This window comes from Centrocercus urophasianus, unplaced genomic scaffold (genome assembly GCF_019232065.1).
Source record: "Centrocercus urophasianus isolate 14NV4802_14NV808 unplaced genomic scaffold, USGS_Curo_1.0 seq_22, whole genome shotgun sequence".
In the NCBI taxonomy this organism is placed as follows: domain Eukaryota; kingdom Metazoa; phylum Chordata; class Aves; order Galliformes; family Phasianidae; genus Centrocercus; species Centrocercus urophasianus.
In genome coordinates this window covers 18,697,769-18,721,458 of record NW_024884778.1, presented here as the reverse complement: position 1 = coordinate 18,721,458, position 23,690 = coordinate 18,697,769, and the positions used below count along the sequence as shown (strand labels likewise).

Genomic DNA, 23,690 nt, shown 5'->3' with positions numbered 1-23,690 from the left:
CTTTAAAAAGGGGCGGCGGGGGGAGGCAGCGCCGGTGGAGCTGCGGCGGGACGCGAGAGGAGAGCGGCGGGGCCGAGAGGGGGTGCAGCCCAGCGGCAGGGCCGCACGTGGCCGCCCGGCCCCGGCCGCGTCCCGGGGGCTTTGTGTGGCGGCGGCGCCCGGCCGGGCTCCGGACAAAGGCGTCGAGGGAGCGGCGCGGCGCGGGGCCGCCCGGTGCGCGCAGGATGCGCGGGCGCTGCGCGGCGGTGCTGGCGCTGGTGCCGGTGCTACCCTGGCTGGTGCCGGCCGTCCTGGCCGTCCAGGCCCGGCAGTCCTCCGAAAAACCGTCGGCCGCGCCGCTGCTGACCCGACGGCCCTTCCTGGTGGCCTGGAACGCGCCCACGCAGGACTGCAAGCCCCGCTTCCAGGTGGCTCTGGACTTCAGCATCTTCGACCTGCACGCGTCGCCCAACGAAGGCTTCGTGGACCAGAACCTCACCATCTTCTACAAGGAGCGCCTGGGGCTCTACCCCTACTACAACAAGCGACGGGAGCCCGTCAACGGCGGCGTTCCGCAGCAGAGCAGCCTGGCTGAGCACCTGGCCCGGCTGCAGGAGGGCATCGGCAAGTACATCCGCTCGGCCACCTCGGAGGGGCTGGCGGTCATCGACTGGGAGGAGTGGCGGCCCATCTGGATGCGCAACTGGAAGCCCAAGGACGTGTACCAGGAGGTGTCCCGGGAGCTGGTGAAGCAGAGGCAGCCGTCCTGGTCCCCGGAGGAGGTGAACAAGCAGGCGGTCTTCGAGTTTGAGTCGGCCGCGCGGCAGTTCATGGTGAGAACGCTGCGGTACGCCAAGAGCTTCCGGCCCAAGCAGCTCTGGGGGTATTACCTCTTCCCCGACTGCTACAACCACGACTACAGCAAGAACAAGGAGAGCTACACGGGGCAGTGCCCCGATGTGGAGAAGACACGCAATGACCAGCTGGCGTGGCTGTGGAACGAGAGCCTGGCGCTCTACCCCTCCATCTACCTCGACCCGCTCCTGGCTTCCACACCCAACAGCCGGAAGTTTGTCCGAGCGCGGGTGATGGAGGCCATGCGCATCTCACGGCAGCACCACGAGGGCTACAGCCTGCCTGTCTTCGTCTACACGAGGCCTACCTACAGCCGCAAGATGGATGTGCTCAGCCAGGTAGGGCTGGTGGTGGGGCTGCCCCCTGGTGAGGAGTTCAGACCCTTGGCGGTGTTGTTGGGATTTTCTTGTCCTGCATGTGTGTGGCCTCGAGCCGTGGAGAAGAGGTTCTGGGCCAGCTGTATGATGCTCCCTGGAATGTGGCAGTGCCGCAATCACCTTGTGTTTCTGCTGTCCTCAGCCGGGCAACAGGACCAGCCCCTTCCGGTGGCACTGAGGGCCTCATTCCCTGCCAGAGGGGCTGGCAGATGCTGTCACCAGTCCCTCTAGCCCCACCAGATGTGGGGCCCTTGCAGCTAGCAGTGGGGTGTGAGAGCCTACAGCTCTGGCCTGGGAGGGTTGGGTCTGGGAGTAGGCTGGTCCCTTGGGGGCTGGAATGGTTCCCTGCCTCCATGCATCTCTGGGACACGCTGTGCTGCATGGGGCTCACAGGCACTAACTGGACTCTATCCCCACAGCTGGACCTCATCTCCACCATCGGCGAGAGCGCAGCGCTGGGAGCAGCTGGGGTCATTTTCTGGGGTGACGTGGAGTACACCAAAAACCGGGTAGGTCTGAGCCCAGGTACCTGCAGCTTAAGGCTGGAGCGATCTCTGCATGTGGGATGTTTCTCTCCTTGGGACAATCCAGCATGCCCTTGACACCCCTGTTGTTTTTTTTTTTTTTTTTTTTTTTTTTTCTCTCCCAGGAATCATGCCAGACAATCAAGGATTATATGGAAGGAGACCTGGGCCGCTACATTGTCAACGTTACGACGGCAGCACAGCACTGCAGCACAGCGCTGTGCCAGGGACAGGGCCGCTGCCTGCGCAAGAACAGCACCGCCAACGTCTTCCTGCACCTCAACCCAGCCACCTTCCAGCTGCAGCACCGGGATGAGGAGCAGCCCCAGCGTCCTCTCATCTGGGCTAAGGGCCACCCGTCTCACACTGACATCCATTTCCTACAGACCCACTTCCGCTGTCACTGTTACCAGGGCTGGCAGGGCAACTCCTGCCAGCAGCCAGCTGGACCTCATGGGGGTGCTCCTGGCCCCCTGGCACCGATGGGTCTGGGGCTGCTGCTGATGTTCTTGATGTGGTGCTAGCCAGGCCAGACTGGACGGGGGAGCCCTGCACATTTTCTGTAGTGGTGTAGCGGACCGGTTGGAGACAGCCCTAAATCGCCTGCTGGCAACTCACTGTTGGGATGCCTCAGGGTAGTGGGATTGCCTTCTGCCCTCTGTGCTAAGGGGCTGGGGGACAGAGGGCAGAGATTTTTTTGGGGAGGGAAGGGGGTGGGAAGGGAACCTCTCCTGTTGTAAGGAGAGGAAATGGGGCAAGAGGGGTATGGGGGCAGGGAGGTGGGTGCTGCGTGGTGCTGAGCCCCCGTGCGCTGCCCGACACCAAAGTGCTTTACCTCAATTAAAGCTGGAGGAGCGAGAGAAGGGCGTGGAGTGCTTGGGGCGGGGGTTGCGGAGGCGCGGACCGGTCTTCCCATCGCTCCGGCGGCCGCGGGGCTGCGGCTGCCGCGGGCTCAGCCACGCCGGGCCACCCACGTGGAGGCAGCGTGGCCCCGCCCGCCGCCCCGCCTCCCGGCGCGGTTCCGCCCTCGGGCCGCTCCTGGCCGCGCCTCCTCCGCGCCCGCCCGCAGATTCCCCCCCGCCTCGGCCCCGCCCCCGGGCGGCTCGGCCCCGCCCCTCGCAGCGCGACCGGTGAGTGCGGGTGCGTGGGGCGGCGGATGGGGGCGCGGCGGATGGGGGCGCGGCGGGCTGGGCCGGGGCCACGGCGGGGTCGGGAGGGCCGCGGCGGCACGGCGTCGTCCGTCGCTCAGCGTGGCGGGGGGCGGGGGGCTGCCCGGCCGGCGCCCACCCGGGGCTCCGTGCCGTGTCCCCGCCCTCTTCCTGCAGCTCGCTGTCCGCGGATGGGGTCGTCGCGTGTCCGCCATCCCCGAGCTTCTTCTCCCCGCAGGAGTCTCCCCAGGCTGCGGTTCCGTGCCCTGCGTGTCTCTGGCCGTGCTGAGTGCTTCCCCCAGCGGTGCTGCAGATGCCGCCCGTCCCCTAACAGCATCCCCTTCGCGGTGACCTTGCCCGCCGCTCCCCTTTCCTCCCTCTTCCTCCCCCTCCCCCCGTGTCTGTTTATCTTTCCAGCCCCGCTCCCCGTATCCCCATCACTCATTAGGCCACGCTGGGGCTTTGGTGCCAGTCTCTGCCCGCTGATAACTTTGGGCACCTCCCGTGGGGAGGTGAGGTGGCCTCACGTGGCTGTCACCACCAGGCGAGGGACGGGGCTGGAAGCCCTCCCCCACTCCAGCTGAGGATAAAAGGGCTGTGATCGCTGTCTCCACAACGCCAGGTTGTTCTAGAGCAGGTCTGGTCCCCCAGTGGCACCATGGCACCCGGGTGGCTTTGCTGGGCCCTCCTGCTGCTCCTGCCCGCCCCGGTCCGTGCTGCTGGACCTGGCCCTGTTCTGGTCAACCGCCCCTTCATCACCGTCTGGAACGTCCCCAGCGAGTCCTGCACCCAGCAGTACAACGTCACTCTGGCCCTGGAGGTCTTTGATGTCGTGGCCAACACGGAGGAGGCCTTCATGGGGCAGGACATCACGCTGTTCTATAGCTCGCACCTGGGGGTCTTCCCCTACTACACAGCGCAGGGGCAGCCGGTGAACGGGGGGCTGCCGCAGAACTCCAGCCTGGCGGCTCACCTGCAGCAGGCCAGGCAGGACATCGAGGCCGCGTTGCCCAGCACCGCGTATGATGGGCTGGCTGTCATTGACTGGGAGCGGTGGCGCCCGCTGTGGGCCCGCGACTGGAGCTCCATGGACATCTACCGGCAGAAGTCGGAGGAGCTGGTGCAGCAGCAGCACCCGCTGTGGCCTCCCAGCCGTGTGGAGGAGGTGGCCCAGCAGCAGTACCAGAAAGCTGCCCGCGCTTTCATGGAGCAGGTGCTACAGCTGGGTGAGGCCATGCGGCCTGGTGGCTACTGGGGCTTCTACGGCTTCCCCGACTGCTACAACAACAACTTCAGCAACCCGCTGTACAACGGCAGCTGCCCGGTGGTGGAGCAGCAACGCAACCAGGAGCTGGACTGGCTCTGGAACTGCAGCCGGGCGCTCTACCCCAGCATCTACCTGCCCCAGCAGCTCCAGGGCACCAACAAGGTGCTGCGCTATGTCCGGTACCGCGTGGCCGAGGCCTTCGCTGTCCAGAAGGGCATCCTGAGCAATGCCATCCCTGTCCTGCCCTACACCGAGATCCTCTATGACAACACGTCTGCCTTTCTCTCTGAGGTGAGGCTAACGGCGATGGGGTGGTTGGGGGTCTGGTGGGGCCGCTGGTGCTGTGCCAGGGAAAGTGGGTTGCACCAGTGGTTTTTGACTCTGCTGTGGCGTTGTGGGGGTGTGTGGGGTGACTCTGTGCCCGCATGATCTCTTGTCTCCCCTCGGGCATAGGAGGATCTGGTGAACACTATTGGGGAGAGTGCGGCTCAGGGTGCTGCCGGCATCATCATCTGGGGAAGCTCTGCTGACACTGCCTCCAAGGTGAGTTGGGCAGGGCTGTGAGTACCCCCTCTGCCGTGATGGGATTGTGACACCACCTCTCCTTGCAGGAGAAGTGCCTGAAGCTGAGGGACTACCTTGATGGGGCCCTGGGCCACTACATCGTCAATGTGACAACCAGTGCCCAGCTGTGCAGCCAGAGCCTGTGCTCCGGGAACGGCCGCTGTGTGCGCAGGGAGGGCAAGACAGCCTTCCTACAGCTTGACCCCAGGCGCTTTGCCATCAACCTGAAAGCCAAAAAGCCCCAGCCCATGGTGTGGATCCTGACCGCCAACAGTGACATGTCCCAGCTGGCTGAGGACTTCACCTGCCAGTGCTACGGTGGCTGGCAGGGAGAGCACTGTGACAGCCAGGGCTCCTCTCATAAGTGAGCAATGGCTGTCTTCCATGCTCTGTGCTGGACACGTGATGAGATGGGGAAGGTCATGCTGTCCTTCCTCCACGTGGGAAGCATGGGAAATAAAGCCCAGGCTGCTAATAAAACTGCTGTGCATCCTATAGAGTTATTAAATTCTTTCACTGTGATTCTGCCAGTCATTGCTGAGTTTGTAACGGCAAGGGGAGGGGTGCAACAGCCGTGTCCCTCAGTGCCACCTAACTTGCCACAGGATCAGGCATCAGGCTGTGGAGTCATGCAGTGTCCTTTCTAATGTTATACAGAAGGCTTGATGTAGTCCTTTCCCCACTCTATGGCTTGTAGCTGAGCTGTGCCCTGCTGTCCCTATGTGTTCCTAGCGGAGGTGCAGGTGCTGTAGCAGGGGCAGGGCTGGATCACCTGGGCTCCAGCTCCTGTCTTGGGCCTGGCCAACCACAATTGCCCAGTCTTCCTATGTGTACAGCGATGGCGGGGACAGAGGCAGCCCTCGTACAAGAACCACAGTAGAGTAGGGTAGGCAGGGACTTCTGGAGGTCATCTGGTGCCACCAAGAGGATCTGGCCCAGCCCCGTGCCCACGTTTCCCAGGAAAGGAGCTCACAAACCTCTGAGGGCAACCTGTGCCAGCGCTGGGTCCCTGCACGGCCTGAGCGTTTGCCGACGCTCAGATGGAGCTGTGCTCCAGGCTGTGCGCACTGCCTCCTCTCTGCCCCGCCTTAACGGACACGGAGCGCCTTCCGCGGTCGGGGCCCGCGGGCAGCCTGCAGGACGCAGCCCGGCCCCTCTGCACCACGGGTGCACACCGCCGGCACACGCGGAGCCGAGGTACGGAGGAGCCGTCCGAGGCGTCGAGCGCCGCTTCGCCCTGCGCAGAGCCACGGCACGCAGACAGGAGCTCGCCTTCTGCGCGGGGAGAGCATCGCAGAGAAGAAGCCGAGCCTTCTGCTCACAGGAAGGCACTCGTGCTGCAGCCGCCTCCCCGGCAGCCCCGCACCGCCCCGCCTGCAGCCGCGGCCCCGACAGGGCAGCTGCGGGTGCTGGGCCGGCAGCCCAGTGCGGGCTGTGCGAGGGGACGGCATAGCTGGGGTGCTGGGGGCTGAGGGTTGTGGATAGCAAGACAGTTATTGGGTTGGTAGTTAGTGGATAGCAAAATAATTGACGGGGAGAGAGTTGGTGGATAGTAAGAAACCTACTGTACAGCAGACAGCCGATAGCCAGAAAAATGGTAGTGAGATAGTGATAGTGCATGATGAGACAGGTAATGGATAGATGGTGTGTGGATCAAAGATACTTAGTGGAAAGCAAAAGAGTTGCTAGTGAGATAGATAGTTGTATCGTGTTGGGATATTTGATTGGGAAATAGAGGACAGAAACAGCTGATGGTGAGATAGCTGATAGATAGATAGCGTTGATAGTGATATAGAAAGCTGATAACAGAAATTTATTTGGTCTCTGCTGCAGGTGAGCCACTGAGTCCTCAGACAGCACCCTCCCCTCCAGCATGTGATGAAGAGGAGAGCCCCAGCTGACAGTGCCTGTCTGAACTGATGTGCCGAGAGAGAGACTTGTCCAGCAAGAGATGGAGTAGACAGAGAGCACAGGGACCCAGCTAGCTCTAAAATGTCTTTGTAGTGCAGTTGTAAGAAAACTCTGCAAAAAAACTGTATGCCATTGTTTTCATATCCTTACATTGTGTCCAAAACTGTGTTGGTTCATAGTTTGAGACTTCAAGAAATAGATGATGGAACAATAAATCTTTTCCTGTAATCTTCTCTGCTGCTGGCAGTTTTGTTTTGTTTTTGTGGTGAAATCCTAAAATGATTTTATAGTTCCTCTCACAAAGGAAGCAGTAGCAACTGTTCTAACATCGGATTAACAGTTTTTTATACCAAGCAAGCTCTGGATTCATAGCCACAGAGAGCAGAAGGCAGGATTATGCCTGCATGCCACGCACAGTGAGGATGTCCTTAATGCCAGCCTCTGAGGGAAAGGTAGGAGTGCCATTCCAACCACTGGAGAGCACTGCCAAAAGGAGCAACAGTGTTCCCCACATGCCCCTGACCCCAAGGCCTCTCTGCGGGCTTGAGGGTTTGAATTTTAGGAGAACAAATTCAACCTTCCACTTAAGAAAGTTCATAGAAACGTAAAGCAAGGCAGGATGCGATTTGTTACTGCAAAGTAAATAAGGAACACAGCCAAGCAGGTACTTTACCCCCGTAATCTCTCCTTGGCATGGATGCACATCAGCTCATGGTGTTTCGTTGCAGTGATGCAGAAGCAACATCTCCAGCCTGCGTATCCTTTTCCACACATCTGCCCCACGATTGCTGTGGCTCTCTGATGTCAGCTCCTCGTCGTTGCAAAGCCCTCCCACAGGGCTGCATTTTCCTATTTTCTAAGTAATGAGCCTGAAGTCCACTTGAAAACTTTGGAACATTTTTAAATATGTCAGAAATTTCTGTTCACAAGCCTTTCAGGTGTGGAGATGTAAAGGTCCTCTGCGTGTCACGCACCTCATTTTTGGCAACAAAACTCCACAGACACAGATACATTTCCAAGCATGCCCCTGTGAGATGCTGGCACCGTGCACAAGTATCTTTCAAAAAGCAGTAACACCAACATCCTGGCTGAAATCGTTTGGGGCTGTGAGTGCCCCCACTCCTTGTATGAAGACCAATCACTTCAGTCCTGCAGGGTGCACGTCTTCGATCTGTTCCCTTCCTTTTACATCTCATAGGAATCGGGTGAGGCTCTGATGCAGATGCAGTTGGACTCTTAGGCTCCCCAGTCAAGTCTTCGGAAACGTGCACCAACTTAAAGCCAAGCCCTTTGCCAACTGGTTGCCTCTGTCAAACTCAGTCATGTTTGGACTTTGGCTAGGAATGGATTCTCTGCTCTAATTCTTAGAGGAACAGCTTGAAAAAAGTTGGCTGTAAATTGAAACAGTTGAAACTAATGTTATCTTACTGTATGTATCTTACTTTTCTGTATGCAGAAGGTGATTCGACTCTACTTCTACAAATGCTGAAATGTGTTCCTTCCAAATTACCAACCATCTGATATTTGCAACGCACTAAATATCTTTTACCACAGGAAGAAAACAGCTGTGATTTCCAAGTCCTCTTTATGCCTGGAAGGTGTGACAGCTCCTTGCCATCTGTGTTTGGCTTCTGAGTACTTGGTATCTAAAGCACCCAGGTCCTTGTATGCTGTGTCATTAGCTTCTCTTGACTCTGAGGAGCAGACACAAGACATCATACTCGGGCAATGCAGAAGCATTGATCTGGGGGCACTGGGGCTTTTTTTAGGTCTGAAAAGTCACACCTGTCTGCACTCTGCAAAGCCATCCCAGCACCAGGGTGAGCCCACAGTGCAGCAGGGCCAAGGCAGGAGTGCCTGCAGGCAGCCAAGCGTGGCCCTGGGCGTTGGAGTGCTTCACGTGGCTGCCTGCAGCTATCTCTTGGGTGGAGCACGCTTACCTGCCCTCATCCACCTCCTGTTTGCTGTGCGCAGGTCGGCTGGGTAAATCTGCAATGCTCAGAGCAGTGGGGCTGCAAGGAATGAGGGGCACCAAACAAGCATCACCTGCTGAACCACACAAGCACAGAGGACCTGGAAGGGGCATCTCAAGAGCAGGAGCATGAAAAGGCACAAAAACTTCCTCCAAACATGCTTGGCCATGCAAGCAGCTTGAGGTGCTACGGAGGGCAGCAGTTTTTGTTGGCTTTGAACGAAGCCTTCACAAGGGTCAGTGGTGTCATGGACATGCAGGAGGCTACAGCACTCTTGTTGGTGACTGCTTCAAACAAAACTTGCAAGCTCTCCTTCACATGCAGTGTTGAAGCTCACTTTTGAATATTCTTTCACAAGTAACAACATCTCCAGATCTTGAATGGAAGAGCTTGTGCCTCCCCTCAAGAATGGCTCAGCCTGAGCTTAATCTGTTTCTCACTCAGAGCATCACTGACTGGACCGCAAGATCCCGTCACTTCAAATGTAAGAGGCTCCTCCCCACAGTCTCTTCGGGTTTGGTGTTTGAAAACCACTCACTTCAGCTCCTTGTCTTGCTCAGGTGCATCCAGGAAAGATCCGATTCAATCTTATCATAGAATCACGGGACAGCTTAGGTTGCAAGAGACCTAAAGATCACCCAGCTACAACCCCCCTGCCACGGGCTGGCTGTCCCCCACTCACTGCAGAATCCAAGCAGGGGCAGCAGACCTCCCTCCACTGATTCCACAGATGACAAGTTCAGGAGTTACTCGGAAAATAAGGTTGTCAGCCTAAGGCATGGTTTGCTGGCTCCCAGCAACAGTCTGGAAACGCAGCCTGAGTGGCAGAGCCTGCTTCGGGTTACATAAACAGAAATGGCTCCGCACCCCACGCTCCTCACTGGGAGGCACAATGCTGCGCTATTTGCAGCACCTTTCCTGCTCTGACTTGGCAGGAACCCCTCTCCTGGTTATTTTCCACCCGGGGGTTTTAAAAACAGACTCGTCAGTGTCCTGTGCTCGTGCTGGCAAGCCAACAGGACAGCTACCTACAGCCCAGGGAGGTCAGACATGCAAACAGACTTGATCGTGCTTTATTGAACAGCCTGCAAACGAGTTCTCCTCCCGTGACATGTTAAGGATATGGCTATACAATGCCCTGAGATGCTGCCCTAATGCTCAGTTGCTGCTTTGTGGGCAGACTTAAAGCAAACACAGCACATTATAGCAAATATTACAGCCAACAAGTTTGCACAAACAGTCAAGAATTTCTCTGCAAGTTTTCTCAGGAGGAAAAATCTGATTCAGCAGGCTACTGCATGCCACAATGCCCAATTAAGACTCAGCAGTCCTCTGTGCTGTTGGGCAGTTTGGGGTTAGCTTTGGCAAAAACAAAGCAAGCAAAATGGAAGGGGGGGTGAGAGCTTTCAGACTGCATCTGACCCTCAGTGCACAGGGCACGTGCACTGCTATCTTACCTGTTCTAATGTGCATCACCAGATACCTGCATGCAGCAGATACCAGCCGAGACAGCATGGAGCCAAATAGCTCCAGGCCTGGCTTTTCTCACCCTGACAACCAACCTGCAAAGAGTACGAGGGCATGAACAGACCCAGCTTTGCTGGAGGACTGACTGCTGCCAGCACTCTTTACATACAGCCATGGGGCATGCGGCAGAGCTCCAGCGGTTGCAGTGAATGTGGACACCTCTATCCTTGGGCTGCGTGCAAAGCATCTGCAGAACAAGCACCGTGTCTGAGGCACACACCACCATTGCTGTGTCTGCTTCCTCATTTCTGAGGCAGCTGGAAAAAGGAGCAGACTGCGTTTCAGTGGGTCTTCCCTTCCTGCAGCAGTGGAGCTGCTGACCTTGGCAGTGGTGACCTGCCACCAGCCTGCTCCCTGGTGTACCAGGCACGGCTGACTCCTGGTGCTCAGCCTGCGGCAGCGTCTCAAAAGTGTTAGATAAACCCACGGGAGAATCTAAAATAAAAACAAAAAAGGTTAATTAATGAGTGATCCCTAAGTGAAACAGAGGGAAACAACATCAGACCGTTCATTTCTGCCGTGTTCCAAACGTGTCATTTATTCTCTCTTCACAGCCAGTGGAAAGAAGTGCAACACCGGAGCAAGTGATGCGCCAAAAATGGTACAGTACAGTAATACTGATGTTATCTTACGTGCTGCCTGTTGTGCAGAGTGGCTGCAAGGAAAGATGCAGTTATTTCTTAGTCAAAGGTCATGGAAACTCTCAGCTGTCTGTGATAGAGAAGCAGCACTTGACTGCAGCCCCATGTGCAGCACAGAAATAGCTGGGCAGGCAGGCGGGCACTCCAGCAATGCGCAGAGCTGGGGCAGGCTGGCGGTGCTGTGCTGCACGAGGGGGAGCTCCTGCTGGATAAAGCTCAGCCTCTCAGACCCCAGGAGCAGAGGACCCTAAGGGCTGCAAAATGCCTTTCGTTAGGAACATAAAACAAAAGCATTGTGCCACATGGCTCTGTCAGCTGTAGCACAGTCCTGCATTTGTCCAATTCCCTGCAGATTCGACCCAAACAAAGAACTTGGCAGCTGAAACTTTCCATCGAAATCAAGCAACTCAACTGCAAGGCAGCTAAAATAGCTGGAAAATGATAGGTTTACCCATCGTTAAACAGGTGTTATCCAGGGAAAAGGAGCCCGGGCTGATACCAGCATAGCAGAAGGTTGTCTGGTGGAAACAACAGAGCCCCATCCGAAGGATGGCCCTGCTTGCTGAGCTTAATCCAAAAACAAGCTTGGACAAATCTCCCAGGTGGAATGCTTCCGAGTACTTATCTTGATTCCTCTGTTCCGTACACTGCACCCAACCACGCCTGCCAAACACACCACACCTCCCGGGGCCTCTGAGCTCAGGCAGAACCTCCTCACTCTGAGCAGTGCTCTGAGTGCACAGATCTGAGCGAACCCCCAGGTTTCTGCAACGCCCTCCATTAACCCAGCTGTAGCTGCTCAGTGCCGTAACGCGGGCTGCTTCCAGGAACGCTTAATCCCTGCGCAAAGCCAGCAGCCCGCAGCACAGCAGCTCTGGGACAGGCAGGGACAGGTCCAGCAGAGGCAGAGGTGGGAACAGTGAACCCAGCAGGCGCCTTCCCACCTGGGGGAGCTGAGTGGGAGGAGAGACAGGCGGGCAGAAACCACCAAAGGAGAGCTCTGCCCGATCCGTGCCCAAGGCTGTGGATGGGGCCCAGGGCAGCCTGATCTGGGTGGGGGGGAAACAAGCTGATGCCTGGGATTGGGGCTCTGAAGTCCCTTCCAGCCCAACCATGCTGTGATTCTATGATCGATTGCATGATCTTCTGCCAGAGGAGCAGCTGGAGGGCCTGGCTCATTTACTGAGCGGCTTCCTGTTGTTTGTGGGGAGAGGGGGGCACTTGGAGCCTGGTTATCAGCATCAGGCAATGAGGAATCCCTGCACGTTGTGGTTTTGCTGGTCTTTCTTCATTTATTAAAACCAAAGAGCTTGCAGGATGGCTGCTCCCAAACAGCATCAGTCCGTGGCTGCTGCTCCAAGCTGGAAAGAGTCATGCACCAAAATCGGGTTTACCTACACTGGGTTTGAGCTCTGTCACCCGTGCTGTGCCAGGGATGCACACCCTGCTCCAGAGCAGCACTGGTGATGTGGTGTCTGTGGGCCATCCCCCTTCATGCTAGGGGCAGCAAAGCTTCCTAACACAGGAAAGGCTGTGGTTACGTGGAGTCAATGCAGATGCAGAAAGATAAAGCCAATGAAATATTAATAGTCCAGATGGAATCATGGGGAGTTAAGGAGGGTTATGTGTTATCCAGAAGGTGAGCATAGGAGAAAGCACCTCCATGAGCCGCTCTGTGCTCCAGGGGACGCTCCCATTAACTGTTCCCTCATAGAAGAGAAGCTCATCTCGTAGCTCTAGGGCAACACTGGATCTTCCTCCACCCCTGCTCACCCCCAGCTCCTGGCACCAAATGGGCTTCTGTATGGCCAAATGCTTCCTGTAGCCACAGCCCAGGGCTATGCAGCAGCAGGGGGTTGGTCCCAGCCCTGGGCGTGCCACACACCTCAAGGAAGCGATACCAACACCGACACCACACCGACCTCAGTCACACAATTTCCTCATTGCAGGAAACACCATCATGCTGAGATTAATATTCCGTGCCTATAAAATAACCCCTTTCTTTGCATGCGATGACTCCTGTCAGTGATTAACGTTTAAAAACTTGGTTAAACACTTTGTTAACGAAAGGCTCAAAGCACCGGATGATAACCTGTACAACAACAGTGCTTGTGGTACTGTGGTCTGAGCCCCACCGCCTGCACAGCGCACAGGATGGCGAGTGCCCACCAGAGAGAGCACAGCGGAGAGCAAAAAGCCTGTGAAGGTAAAGCATTTAAGCACAATATGAAGAATTTCCTCATTCAGATCCCTATGTCAGCTGTTGGGAAATCACAGCAGCGACCCCAAAACTCCCTGCCCGTCACTTTGCAGAGAGCACACACAGGCGGAGGGATCCGAGCCGCCCTGGGCACACTGCTGCTCCCGGCCCCGACTCCAACCTGGGCCGAGCCGAAGGCGTGGGAGGCGATAGACCCCAAATCCTCCATGCGCACGCACTGACCTCAGATACACAGGCCGATGGAATTACACGGCGAGCCCCTAAAACCCACGACCCCCGTGACACGAGGCACCGCGCAGCCCCGCACGCGGGGACAGCGCCGGGCTGCCGCCACCACCCCGAGCGGTGCACGGAGCTCCGCTGGGACACCGCTGCCTGCACGCGGGGCCGGGCCGCGGGACAGAGCGGGGGGAGGCAGCGCCGGGACGGCCGGGGCTCCGAGCAGACCTCGCTGCCGACGCAACGCGTTCTCCTTCCGCTCCCTCCTCCCGCCGCTCCGGCCGCTTCCAGCCCCAGGTCTGCAAAATGGCTCCGGCGCTCCCCCTGCCCCCGCACTCCCGGTTTATTTGCGGGATCTGCTTCGTGCGATGGGCGCTGCCCATTTCCCGCACCTCTGCGCAGCGGGACCGCGGGGTGCGGCGGGCGGGCGGGCGGGGGCTGCTGGGCCGGGGCTGGGGTTGGAGCTGGGGTTGGAGCTGGGGCTGGGGCTGGGGCCGGTCCCGCCCCTGCTCCGCGCAGAGCCGCGGGCAGCTCCGCGGGGCCCGGGCCGAGGAGCGGCGCCGATGTGGGGCCGCCGGCGCCCGCCGGGCCGGCACTGCCGAGGTACGGAGCGGGGTGCGCCGGGGGCTGCCGGTGGGGCCGGGCGAGGGGAGAACCGCGGCCCCGCCGACCCCTCCCGGAGCCCCGCAAGAGCCCCATAGGAGCTGCGGGCCGCCCGGGGGTCGCGGCTCGTACTGGCGGGGGGACGCGGCGCGCACGTTGGGGAGAGCGGCGTGCGGCGACTGTCGCTGCCCGGGTTATTTTTGGGAAACGGACTGCCGTGGAGAGATGGAGCTGCGGGACGGGAAATTTGTGCTCTGCGGGCAGCGACGCTTTTCGTTGGACGGTCGTAAAATCAGCGCTCCGGCAAGGCGCGCCCCGACCCGCCGCTCGTCCATCCGAGCTCCCGATGGCAGCGCCGCGAGTGCGCGCAACCGCCTCGGCTCCTCTGCGGGCTGCCTGCGCGCTCCCGGCACCGGGCTCCGATTTTGGATGGCCGGGAGCTGGGCAGGCTGCTCCTCGAAGGGCCCTTCCGTCGGGACGTGCTGTCGTTTCGGGGTCTGGAACCCGTCGTAGCGCCGAGCAGGCGGGCAGTGAAATTTCGGAAGGTGGGCTCAGCCTCGCTCTTATTGGGGTCCCCCACACTTTTCCAGGAAAAGCGAATGGTGAAGGTTGAGGGTGGACCTGGCAGCTCACCTGGGTGGGTGCCCTGGGGTGGGACAGGAAAGCATAAAGGTGGGCTCTTTGGAAACACTCAGAATTAACCCTTCTGTCAGTACCAGGCAGGGATGAGCTGGTGTGAGGTGAAGCCAAGCACAACTGGGAGCGATCCCATGGGGTCAGTTGGTTTCCTACGGCTTTGTGGAGAGCTGATGGACAGTGGGAGAGCGGTGGTGAGCAGCAGATGAAAGATGGTGGTGAGCAACAGCAGGCATTGGGCTCCTGGTGTGCGTCCAGAATTTCAGAGTGCCAGCAAGTTGGCTCCGTGTGGCCTTACTCAGCTGCGAGGCACTCCCATAATTATGGCTGCAATTAAAAGCAATAGCATCCATTTACATAAGGTCCCAGGCGTTTTTAGCCATCATCTAATGAGACCATTTGTGAGGGGATAGCTATGCAGGATGAAGACGTGACGCAGGGAGTGTTTCGGGGATTTTTGTTGGTCATGAAAGGAAGGGTCTGCCTGGGTTGAAAGAAATAGGACGTTTTGTTAGGAAAAAGCGCCAAGTTTTGCAAATGCAGCCCAGCAGAGGGGTGTTGTTGAGTTAAACGAAATGCTTTTAGCAGTTTATTTTTTGTGTCATCCATCTAATTTAAAAAAAAAACTTCAGCTTGGTTGCACCAGCATTTTGCTCAATTTGATTACATCAGTGTTCCTTCTGCTCATCCAGTGAGAGATGTTGTCAGTCCAGCTGCTGATGAAGCACTGTGGCTGTGTCCCAAATTGCTCCCCAAAGTTACGTGGTTCCCTCGGGGTTTAAACTGTGCGCACACCGTGCTGCCCACAGCCCCTTGTCTTGGCAGTGAGCTTAAACTGCAGGCTTTAAATGCTGGAAAGTTCCATAGGGAGGGTTTCTGCTTTCTTCTGAAGGAAAAGACCTTGAGGGATGCTTTCACCCTCTCAATCTGTATGATAGTTTTCTTTTTTCTTTTAATTGTTAACTAACTACACTACACTGTTAACTAACTAACTACAATGGAGGCTTGTTGTCCTGGTACCCTGGTGGGTGGGCAGGTGTTGGAAGGTCACAAGGCAAGTGACACAGAAAGGGGCAAAACTGAAAATGCAGCAGAGGAAGCAGCAGCCCCAGATGTGGAAGTTCCTGGAATCTGCTCCGGTTTTCTCCAAAAGCCATCTTTGTCCCATTTTGGTCAGTAATCGTCTGTCAGGCTTTCATTGCATCCACAGTGCGTGACTTGCAGTCTCTGAGAGCGTAAGAGATGGTGGTGGGTTGATGATTGAACTGGTTGGTCTTAGTGGTCTTTTCCAACCTTGATGATTCTGTGATTCTGATTCTGTAAGTAATTAAATCCTACAAGAAAGTAAAGGAGTGAAGGGCTCTGAATGTGCTGTCTTGCTGTCTCCATGGTGCCTGAAGTGGACTCCTGTTTTTATGCCATTTCTGTTAGGCACTCCAAGTGGAGACATGGGACGGTGTCACCCGCCGCTCCTCACACTGTTGTTTGCAAGGGCTGGGTGTGCTTTGGTGTGGTTTCGTTGTGCAGAGGGGTGTTTCTGGATGTCAACATCCCTCCTGTTGCAGGTGTGAGCCCACGTGCTGCAGGAACCCTCCCCATGTGCAGCTGCAGTGGTGGGGCCTCAATGCCTGCCATGCGTCCCCTAATTGCCACCGGCTTTCCTCCGCGTGGCAGATGGAAGGGATCCTTAGTGATGCTTCGTTAAGAAGGTGGGATGCAGAGCTGGCTGCATGTGTGTGGTGCCCCTGGGCTGCCTCACTGTGGGACTGGTTTGCTTCTCAATACACATGGCCGTGCAAATGGGATGGTTTCCTTAAACAGCCAGAAATGCTCACTGCTGGATTGCAGCCCCAGCCTGCCAGTGGGTAGTTTATATCAAGTGATGCAAGGGACAAAATATTTGTGGGGATTTACGTAGAGTTAAAAGCTTCCATATGGCTGCACTCCCCTGTTCTGACATAAGTCAGTCAAGGAGCACAACAAATTTGCGTTGTTTCAACGCATCTAAAATGACTCCTGACGTTACTGCGCCACAACAACGTTTAGATTTCAGGCTGCCTTTTGATTCCTCTGGTGGCGGTGCGTCCCTGCAGCTCCCACCAGTGCTGCCAGTCGGTAGCAGCGCTGTTTGTCAGCCCTGTGACGCCGACCTGCTGCCTTCAGAACGGGAACAAAGGGAAGAGCTTGCTGGGCTGTCTGTTACCGGTTTCAGGGGCTTGTGGCCTCACCAGGCTGCCCGGTTGCTACCGCTGCTGCTCTGTGTGCTGTACGCTTTAAACTTGTGTTAATATGGGGTTGTCTGAGTGGGTATTTACATGTTCTGGTGCCACAGCCCCTCCCATGTGCTGTACGTGCTGGAGTGTTGCTTTCTCCCTTCTGGCGTTGTTATGCTTTGCTTTCTCTGCAGAGATTTGTGCTTAGACAAAGTTCTTTTTAGGTAAACAAGGAGAATTAAGGGGTTTTGCTTTTAGAAGCAGATACAGAAGGTTTCTTTGCTGCTGTCATTCGCTGTTTCCCTTTGCAGCAGATTTTATTTGCAATCTTTGTGTTGTTTAGCCTGCCTGTGCTTCATCAGTCAGATTATTTTGGCTGCTGTAATTTTATTATCCTTATTAAGCTTCCTCATCTCCGTATATACTCTGTTTGTCTCAGGAAGCTGATAAGCCCTCCAGCTGTACTTGCAAAACACACCAAGGAGCAATGTGCCCTGCAGGCTCTGAAGACAGATTGGCTGGTGATAGGGATCTCGATCTGTTTGGTGCTGTTTCACCTTCCCTGCTAGGTTTTAGGCTACCTGCTCTTACTGCCAGCGTTGCAGTTGGCTAAAATGGGATTCATTTGATGTATTTTTTTGTAAGTTATGCCATCGGTCGCTTCTGAGCAGCTTTGCTCCAGCTGTTTGTGTGCTGGGGGAGCACCTTCCCTTCTCACAGCGCTTCAGAACTTTTCCAGGGGCCGTCGATGTGGCGTGCACTGCTGGGATTTTGTTCCTCGTGTCACTGTCGGTTTTCCACGCTGCCTGAGTTCTTGTCAAAAGTTGCCTTCCTGTCTGCTGCCTACAGGACGTGTGTGGAACCGGGTCTGTCTGTGGGTGTGGGCAGAGGTCTGCAGGCACGGCCGCTGCCCCCCGAGCTCATTTGCTGTGGGCTTTCGTTAGCAGCCTGCTTACCCCTGTTGTAATACACGGTGCGTGCTGTGCTCTGCTGGACCTTCACATCTCATCCCCTCGGTGTGTGTGCTCCAGCCCTGGGACAAAGTCCTGTCCTCGCAGCAGGACAGCATACAGCCTCAGCTCTGCACCCTGCCCTCACTTCAGGTGCTTTCAGGTGGGCCTCTGTCGATGTATTCACTGCATCAACGTTTTCAGAGAACCCCGTTCTTGTTCTCTGTCTCCTCCCTGCACAGTCACTGCTGCTTCTAACATCTTGTTTTGGCTTTTAGGACACTTCCTCCACCCCCAGCCTGTGTTTCCTCCTCCTCCTCCCACAACGTGACCTTGCCTTGCTCTTTTTTCCGTGCCCTATTTCAGGCATTCACATGGCTGCAGCTTCTATTATGTGCTGATGACTCACAGATGCACTCTATACCTTTGACAGTTTGCTTCATCCAGACCAGCATCTGTCTTTCTGCTGCTGTTTTTCTCTTTGGTTTCTCCATCGGAAGTAACTCAATATTTCAAGCCCCGAAACCCTTTATGGTGCTTCTTAAGTTCTCTTTATCTCTCGGCTTTAATACTCTGCCATCTGACGAGGAGCTTCATCCCAAAGCCTTTAGGATATTCCTTTGTTTTGCTTCACATGTTTAGATCCCATGCAAAGGCTGCATATTCTTGTCAGTGTATTTCTTCTTCTGCAGCTCAGCATGTAATTTCTCGTTCTTAACACGTGTAATAAAGCTTTTCAGCTGTTTTTTTTTTTTTCTTTTCTTTAAAATGTCTGTCCTGGGAAATCCCACAGCTGAAGGCAGCCGATAGCATTTGCTTTTAAAGATAGGGTTAAGTACTTCAGTTCTTAGAAGGCAGCTGTTCTTACACTCTGCAGCAGAGATTTGGCTGTTGTAAACAGGTAGCACTCACGGCACCCTCGCTGAATAAAGGATAGACATGCAAAGGATGTGAATGCATAATAGATGCTGAAATATTAGTGTGGCAGTAGCTGTGAGAATAATTCATGAGCCATTCAGCCTGGAGCAGCCTTCGAGAGGCACGAGGAGAAACAGCCGGGGAAGCCTGGCATTGGCTTGTGCTCTCTGGTTGGAACATTTCCCCAGCTCCAGGTGAGCAGTGAGTGGGGGAAGTGGCTGTGCTGCGGTCCCACGCCTGGAGGAAGAGGAAAGCCTTTCATGGTGCACCGCCGGCCAGCAGTTGTGCAACGCCGTACGTGCAGTTGCTGTGGTAACAGCATCGGACACGGCCGGCACCGCGTACCAGGGCTGTGCGCAGCAGAGCCGCCGTCCTGGGAGCTATTTCCAGTTACCCTCTGGGCACGTGAGTGCAGATGGGTCATTTGTGCAAATGCGAGGGATTTTAATGGCCAGCAGGCTCCTCCTGTTGGAAGCAGCCGCCTTGGAAGTCTCTGGTTATACAGTAAGCTACAAAGGGTTTCTTAAAACTGGGTTGCGCACACTAAACACGAATAATGGATGCCATCTTCCCTTTATCTTGCAACGAAACTGACATGCTTATGTCCATCAAAACACTAAAATTGCTCTGAAAGGCCATGTTTTTGACAGTGGTTTGCATAAAGATAACAAGGAATGGAGTAACAGTGCAGAAAGGGATGAGCTAAAGTGATCTGCTTCTTCAACAGGGAGCTGTTGGAGAGGGTCCAGAGGAAGGCCACAAGGATGCTCAGAGGGCTGCAGCACCTCCCCTGTGAGGACAGGCTGAGGGAGCTGGGCTTGTTCAGCCTGGAGAAGAGAAGCTGCATGGTGACCTCATTGCAGCCTGCAGTACCTAAAGGGAGCCTGCAGACAGGAGGGGAATCAACTCTTGGAAAGGGTAGATAATAGCAGGACAAGGGGAAATGGTTTGAAGCTGAGGGAGGGAAGATTGAGGTTGGATGTCAGGGGGAAGATCTTCACAGAGAGAGTGGTGAGGTGCTGGAACAGCTGCCAGAGAGGCTGTGGATGCCCCGTCCATCCCTGGAGGTGTTCAAGGCCAAATTGGATGGGGCCCTGGGCAGCCTGGGCTGCTATGAAATGGGGACGTTGGTGGTCCTGCATGTGGCAGGGGGTTGGAGATTCATGATCCTTGAGGACCCTTCCAACCCAAGACATTCTGTGAATCTGTGATTCTATGAAAGGTGTATTTGTTTTTTCTTGGGCTGATGATATTCACATTCCTGTAGGTGAGCATCTGTGTGTTGCCTAGGATTCTCATGCGATCCCTGCACCAGTGACAAGACCTTCCTTCTGGTAACACGTCTGCCCCCAGTTATCTTAGATGGATGGCCTGATAAGTTTGTATGTAAACTGCATGAGTCCCACAGAAAGTTATTCAAGACATTGCTTACACAGTTCTTGCAGTAAAAACCCTTATGTAGTAAGTGTTTGTTTCCTGATGGCTAGGTCATGGTGGCTTTGGAAACGCATCAGCATGCTGGAATCAAGCCAGACATGAAGAGTGCTGCAAGGGGTACGTCATTGTTTTGTGTGTATGATGAATGCCGATTATGACATTTCAGCAGATGATAAAGAAAATGTAATGAATGTAAATTAGTGTGTAAATTAGAATTAGTCCTCTCTGCCACCAAGAAGCGTGGCTGGGGCTCCTGATGGCTGAGCACTGCCAGGCCTGCCCTGCCATCAGCTCTGGTAGAAGAGACTGGAGCTTGTTTGCTTGCCCCGTTACTGTATACCACCGTCTTCTGCTTAGACTTGCATTTTGGGATTTTTCCCCTTATGTATGCTGAGGAATATGACTTTGTTTCAGCTTAAGGGCTCTCTAGTGTATGTATGCATATGGCTGTGCCCTATGGGACGTAGGATGTTGCTTAAGTCTATTCCCCAATTAGCACCTAAAGACTTCTTGCTCCCACTAGTAGCTCATCCTAATCTGAACCATGATTACATCTTTTTTCACCCTCAGTATCTTTGGTAGATTGCTCTGTAGCCAAGCAATCCAAGAATAAAACAGACTTTCGTAAAAATAACTTCTGTAGGTGTATGCTGTTGTGGGCAGATTCTTTTTCTTTCAGTCCTGATGCCTTCAGCTTTGCTTACCTTTAGTGTAGCAAGTCTGCTTCAAGAGAACTGGAACTCTTTTCCCTTTAGACAGTGATACAAAGTATGGAGCAAATGTTGTCAGTAATGCACTTATTTCTCCTCAAAAGAAATGGACTAACTGCTAGATCACAAGGTCCCGTCCTCATGATTACGGTTGGTTTTGAACCAGGTGCTGCTGGAAGGATGTGTGGAGAAGGTATGGGGAACCTGCTGAACTTGTAGTGTGGGATGCTTGACATTTTGGGGGACTTAGTGGGCTGTTTCTCATTGCCTGCCGGTTTGATGCCTGTGATACTAAGCTGAATGGGAAAACAAAAAGAATGGTGCATTTGGTTGTGGAGAAGACAGTATCTTGAGGAGCTGGGAAGTGTTCGTTTCAAGTGTTGACGTGGGTCCTGAGAAACTGAACTGAGAAGGTGTGAATCAGTGTGTGTCAGTGTGTGTCATTTTGCTGATGTGCTGGCACAGCTCTCCGGCCCGGTTGCTCACTGTGCTTGCGAGGGAATTCTTCCTGTTCTCTGTGAGAAGCTGCGTGCAAAGGTTTTTCAGCCACGAGGGATCTCTTCTGCAGGATGGCAGTTCCCAAAGCACTGCCTTTGCCATCATCCAGGAGCTCAGGATCAGCCCAGGAGGAAGAGAGCCACCTTCTCGGTTCCTTTCCGAGCAGGGTGAGTTAGCTCTTGCCTTACAAAGGTGACAACATCCCTATGCAGCTCATTAAAGACATCCCTTCCACAGAAGGAAAAACCTGCTGGGCTTGATCTGTACTCCAGGAATATGGGAATTACCCAGAGGAGGGACGGTCTGTTCCATGCAGAGGTGCTGATGTCACAGGGATGTCATCGAGGCGTCCCGTCTGCTCTGCGCTACGTTTGGTCATTAGAGTTGCAACGCAGCACGGATCCAAAGCTTGGATGCTGCCACTTACCCTCAAACTGCAGCTTCTCACCTCAGAATAGCACTGCAGCACCTGCCTGGCCAAAGGAAAATCAGCCCTATTGCTTGTAAGAGGTGTGGGAGAATTCTCTCCCGTTCCACCCAAAGTCCAGTTTTGAAATGTTGGAGCGTTGTTGTGAGCAGAAAGGGTGAAGCATAGTTGTGTGTTTGGTCATCACCTCTTCTAATTGGCTCGCAGTGTTGCAATGGCCTTGTATATTAGATAGCTGTTGCTGGCTGTCCTCGGGTCATTTAGCTGAATTACTCAGTGATCCTCTAAATCCTCCTTCCAGCTGCATAGATTGGGCCAATGAAGGACCATCGCAAGCCTGCTAAAGGTAGATGTGACATCATTTTCTAATTAAAATAAAAAACCCATTATAACTGGAATTGGCATTATCCTGTGCTGCGTACAAATGCTGTGGCTGGAGCACAGCAGGCTGTCAGTTAGCTGGAGGCAGCCACCCAGTCAGCCTGGAAGCAGGGAGCTGGTGCAGATACCAGATATGTGTGGGCCTGAAGACCGTCCTGGTGCGTGTCTGTCTTTCTGAAATCGTATTTGTGCTAATGATCTTTGCAGCTTCTGTGTTCTGCTGTGCCTCCTTGCATTGCTCTCCAACAAGCTTGTGTTGTGCTGTGCGGGTGAGGTTGCTGAGAGCAGTTGTAAGCTGTAGAATGCAAGTGTATCCACAGAGCTTCTTAGAGGGGAAGTATGGGCTCGTTTCTCTTCCCACCAGTGCAATATGTAGGAGATGAAGATCCCTATTTAAAGATGGGGTAATTTACATAAATTTCTGCTTGCTCCTTCTGGCTAGAACAGCAGCATGCTGATTGCAATGGAGAACTCTTGGATGGAGTGCTTTGCTGCTTATTTAATGTGTGTGGAAGTTGGATGCTGCCCGTTTCCTCAAGGCGCGGAATGAATATCTCATACTGGGGGGGAAAAATGAACCTCGTGACAGCATGGAAAGAAAATGCTTTAGAGAAGTGGAAGTGTTTGGTCAGTGGTGAAGTATCATTCATTAGTGTTTGCTGTCTGCAAAGCTATGAGAAGATTTTGTTCTGAGACTGATGTCTCGCCATTAAAATATTACGTCTGGGTTTTTTTTTGTTTTTTTTTTGTTGTTTTTTTAATAATTTTTTTTTCAGTTGATTGAAGGAAAAAAAACTTCAGTGTTAGGAGACGGCTTTTCTCTTTTCTCTCCTCTCACTTTCTGTAACCTTCAGCACTGCCTGGGGCGCTCAGAAGCCCGGAGCTGGCGCATTTCACTCCACTACTCCTGGAAGCTTTGCTACCCCGCGGCGGTTTCTGAACGGCAAAAGCGCCCCACTTAATTTTTGCAGGGTCATGGCGTGGGTTCGGGCCATCTGTTGCTGCTGGCCGTGCTTCGGCTCCCACCCCGAAGGTTTAACGCCGGCGGCGGGGGACGCTGGGCGCACGGCCGGCAAGGGCAGCGCCGCGGGGCGCAAGGCGGCGTTGGTCTGTTAGGGCGCCGGGCGGCGTTGGGGCGCCCCCTGCCGGCCGCGCGAGGACTCGTCCTGCTGGAAGGGAGGAACACGAAGCTGAGCGGGGCTGAGCGGTGGAGGACGACCTCCCAGCGCACTGCGGGCGTGGAAGTGTTCGGGTTGTGTTGTGCTTGTAAACGCATAACGTGGCGTATCTCATTATCTTAACGTCCAGCGGCTATCTACGTGTTGTTGGCTTATGGCTCAGTTTCATAGGATCCTGAGGGTTGGAAGAGGGGCCTTTAGAGGTCATACAATCCGACTCCCCTGCGATGAACAGAGACAGCACAGCTAAGGCAGGTTGCACAGGGCCTGGTCCAGCCTTGCCTTGAGACTCCAGGGATGGGGCACCCACTGCAACCTGTTCCAGTGCCTCACCACCCCACTGTTAAAACCTTGTTATCTAATCTAAATCTACCTTCTTTGAGCTTGGAACCATTTCTTCTTGTTCTGTCACCACTGACCCTGCTGAAGAGTCTGTCCCTTTCTTTCTTACAGCCCCTTTGGATACTGAGCTCTCCCCGCAGCGTTCTCTTCTCCGTGCTGCACAGCCCCAGCTCTCAGCCTGTCCTCACGAG

The 23,690-nt window shown here is 55.0% G+C and overlaps 3 protein-coding genes across 10 annotated transcripts in view; all 3 read left to right on the top strand.

Annotated features, from left to right (window-relative positions):
- Positions 1–224: 224 nt before the first annotated feature.
- HYAL2 (hyaluronidase 2) lies at positions 225–2,434 on the top strand. The gene is made up of 3 exons (XM_042823335.1): positions 225–1,172; positions 1,631–1,720; positions 1,861–2,434. The coding sequence occupies exons 1-3, from the start codon at positions 225–227 to the stop codon at positions 2,257–2,259; spliced, it is 1,437 nt and encodes a 478-aa protein (XP_042679269.1). The 3' UTR covers positions 2,260–2,434.
- Positions 2,435–2,843: 409 nt separating this feature from the next.
- Positions 2,844–5,236, top strand: HYAL1 (hyaluronidase 1). 2 transcript variants are annotated; one of them, XM_042823353.1, is made up of 4 exons: positions 2,844–2,865; positions 3,428–4,441; positions 4,604–4,693; positions 4,762–5,236. In XM_042823353.1, exons 2-4 carry the CDS (start codon positions 3,542–3,544, stop codon positions 5,080–5,082), a joined length of 1,311 nt encoding a protein of 436 aa, XP_042679287.1. In that variant the 5' UTR covers positions 2,844–2,865; positions 3,428–3,541; the 3' UTR covers positions 5,083–5,236. The 2 variants fall into 2 exon arrangements, with proteins under 2 accessions (XP_042679287.1, XP_042679288.1); XM_042823354.1 differs by having other exon boundaries at positions 2,848–2,865; positions 3,506–4,441.
- A 7,669-nt stretch (positions 5,237–12,905) lies between these two features.
- The window catches only part of LOC122162735 (6-phosphofructo-2-kinase/fructose-2,6-bisphosphatase 4), a 43,720-nt gene continuing 32,935 nt past the window's right edge, over positions 12,906–23,690 (top strand). The window contains exon 1 of one of the 7 annotated variants that reach the window (XM_042823340.1): positions 12,906–12,972. In XM_042823340.1, coding sequence (XP_042679274.1) covers positions 12,921–12,972 — 52 coding nt within the window. In that variant the 5' untranslated portion in view covers positions 12,906–12,920. Of the gene's footprint in view, positions 12,973–13,431; positions 13,504–13,754; positions 13,810–21,901; positions 21,945–23,690 lie in introns of those variants that run through there. The other 6 variants (XM_042823348.1, XM_042823352.1, XM_042823344.1 and 3 more) reach the window with 6 other exon arrangements.

What these genes read in the sequence shown, in the direction of transcription:
- HYAL2 (XM_042823335.1), top strand. Translation starts at nt 225, where the DNA reads ATGCGCGGGCGCTGCGCGGCGGTGCTGGCGCTGGTGCCGGTGCTACCC. An exon ending in AGATGGATGTGCTCAGCCAG is followed by an intron (nt 1,173 to 1,630) that starts GTAGGGCTGGTG and finishes CTATCCCCACAG; the next exon opens with CTGGACCTCATCTCCACCAT. An exon ending in TGGAGTACACCAAAAACCGG is followed by an intron (nt 1,721 to 1,860) that starts GTAGGTCTGAGC and finishes TTTCTCTCCCAG; the next exon opens with GAATCATGCCAGACAATCAA.
- HYAL1 (XM_042823353.1), top strand. Translation starts at nt 3,542, where the DNA reads ATGGCACCCGGGTGGCTTTGCTGGGCCCTCCTGCTGCTCCTGCCCGCC. An exon ending in CGTCTGCCTTTCTCTCTGAG is followed by an intron (nt 4,442 to 4,603) that starts GTGAGGCTAACG and finishes CCTCGGGCATAG; the next exon opens with GAGGATCTGGTGAACACTAT. An exon ending in CTGCTGACACTGCCTCCAAG is followed by an intron (nt 4,694 to 4,761) that starts GTGAGTTGGGCA and finishes CTCTCCTTGCAG; the next exon opens with GAGAAGTGCCTGAAGCTGAG.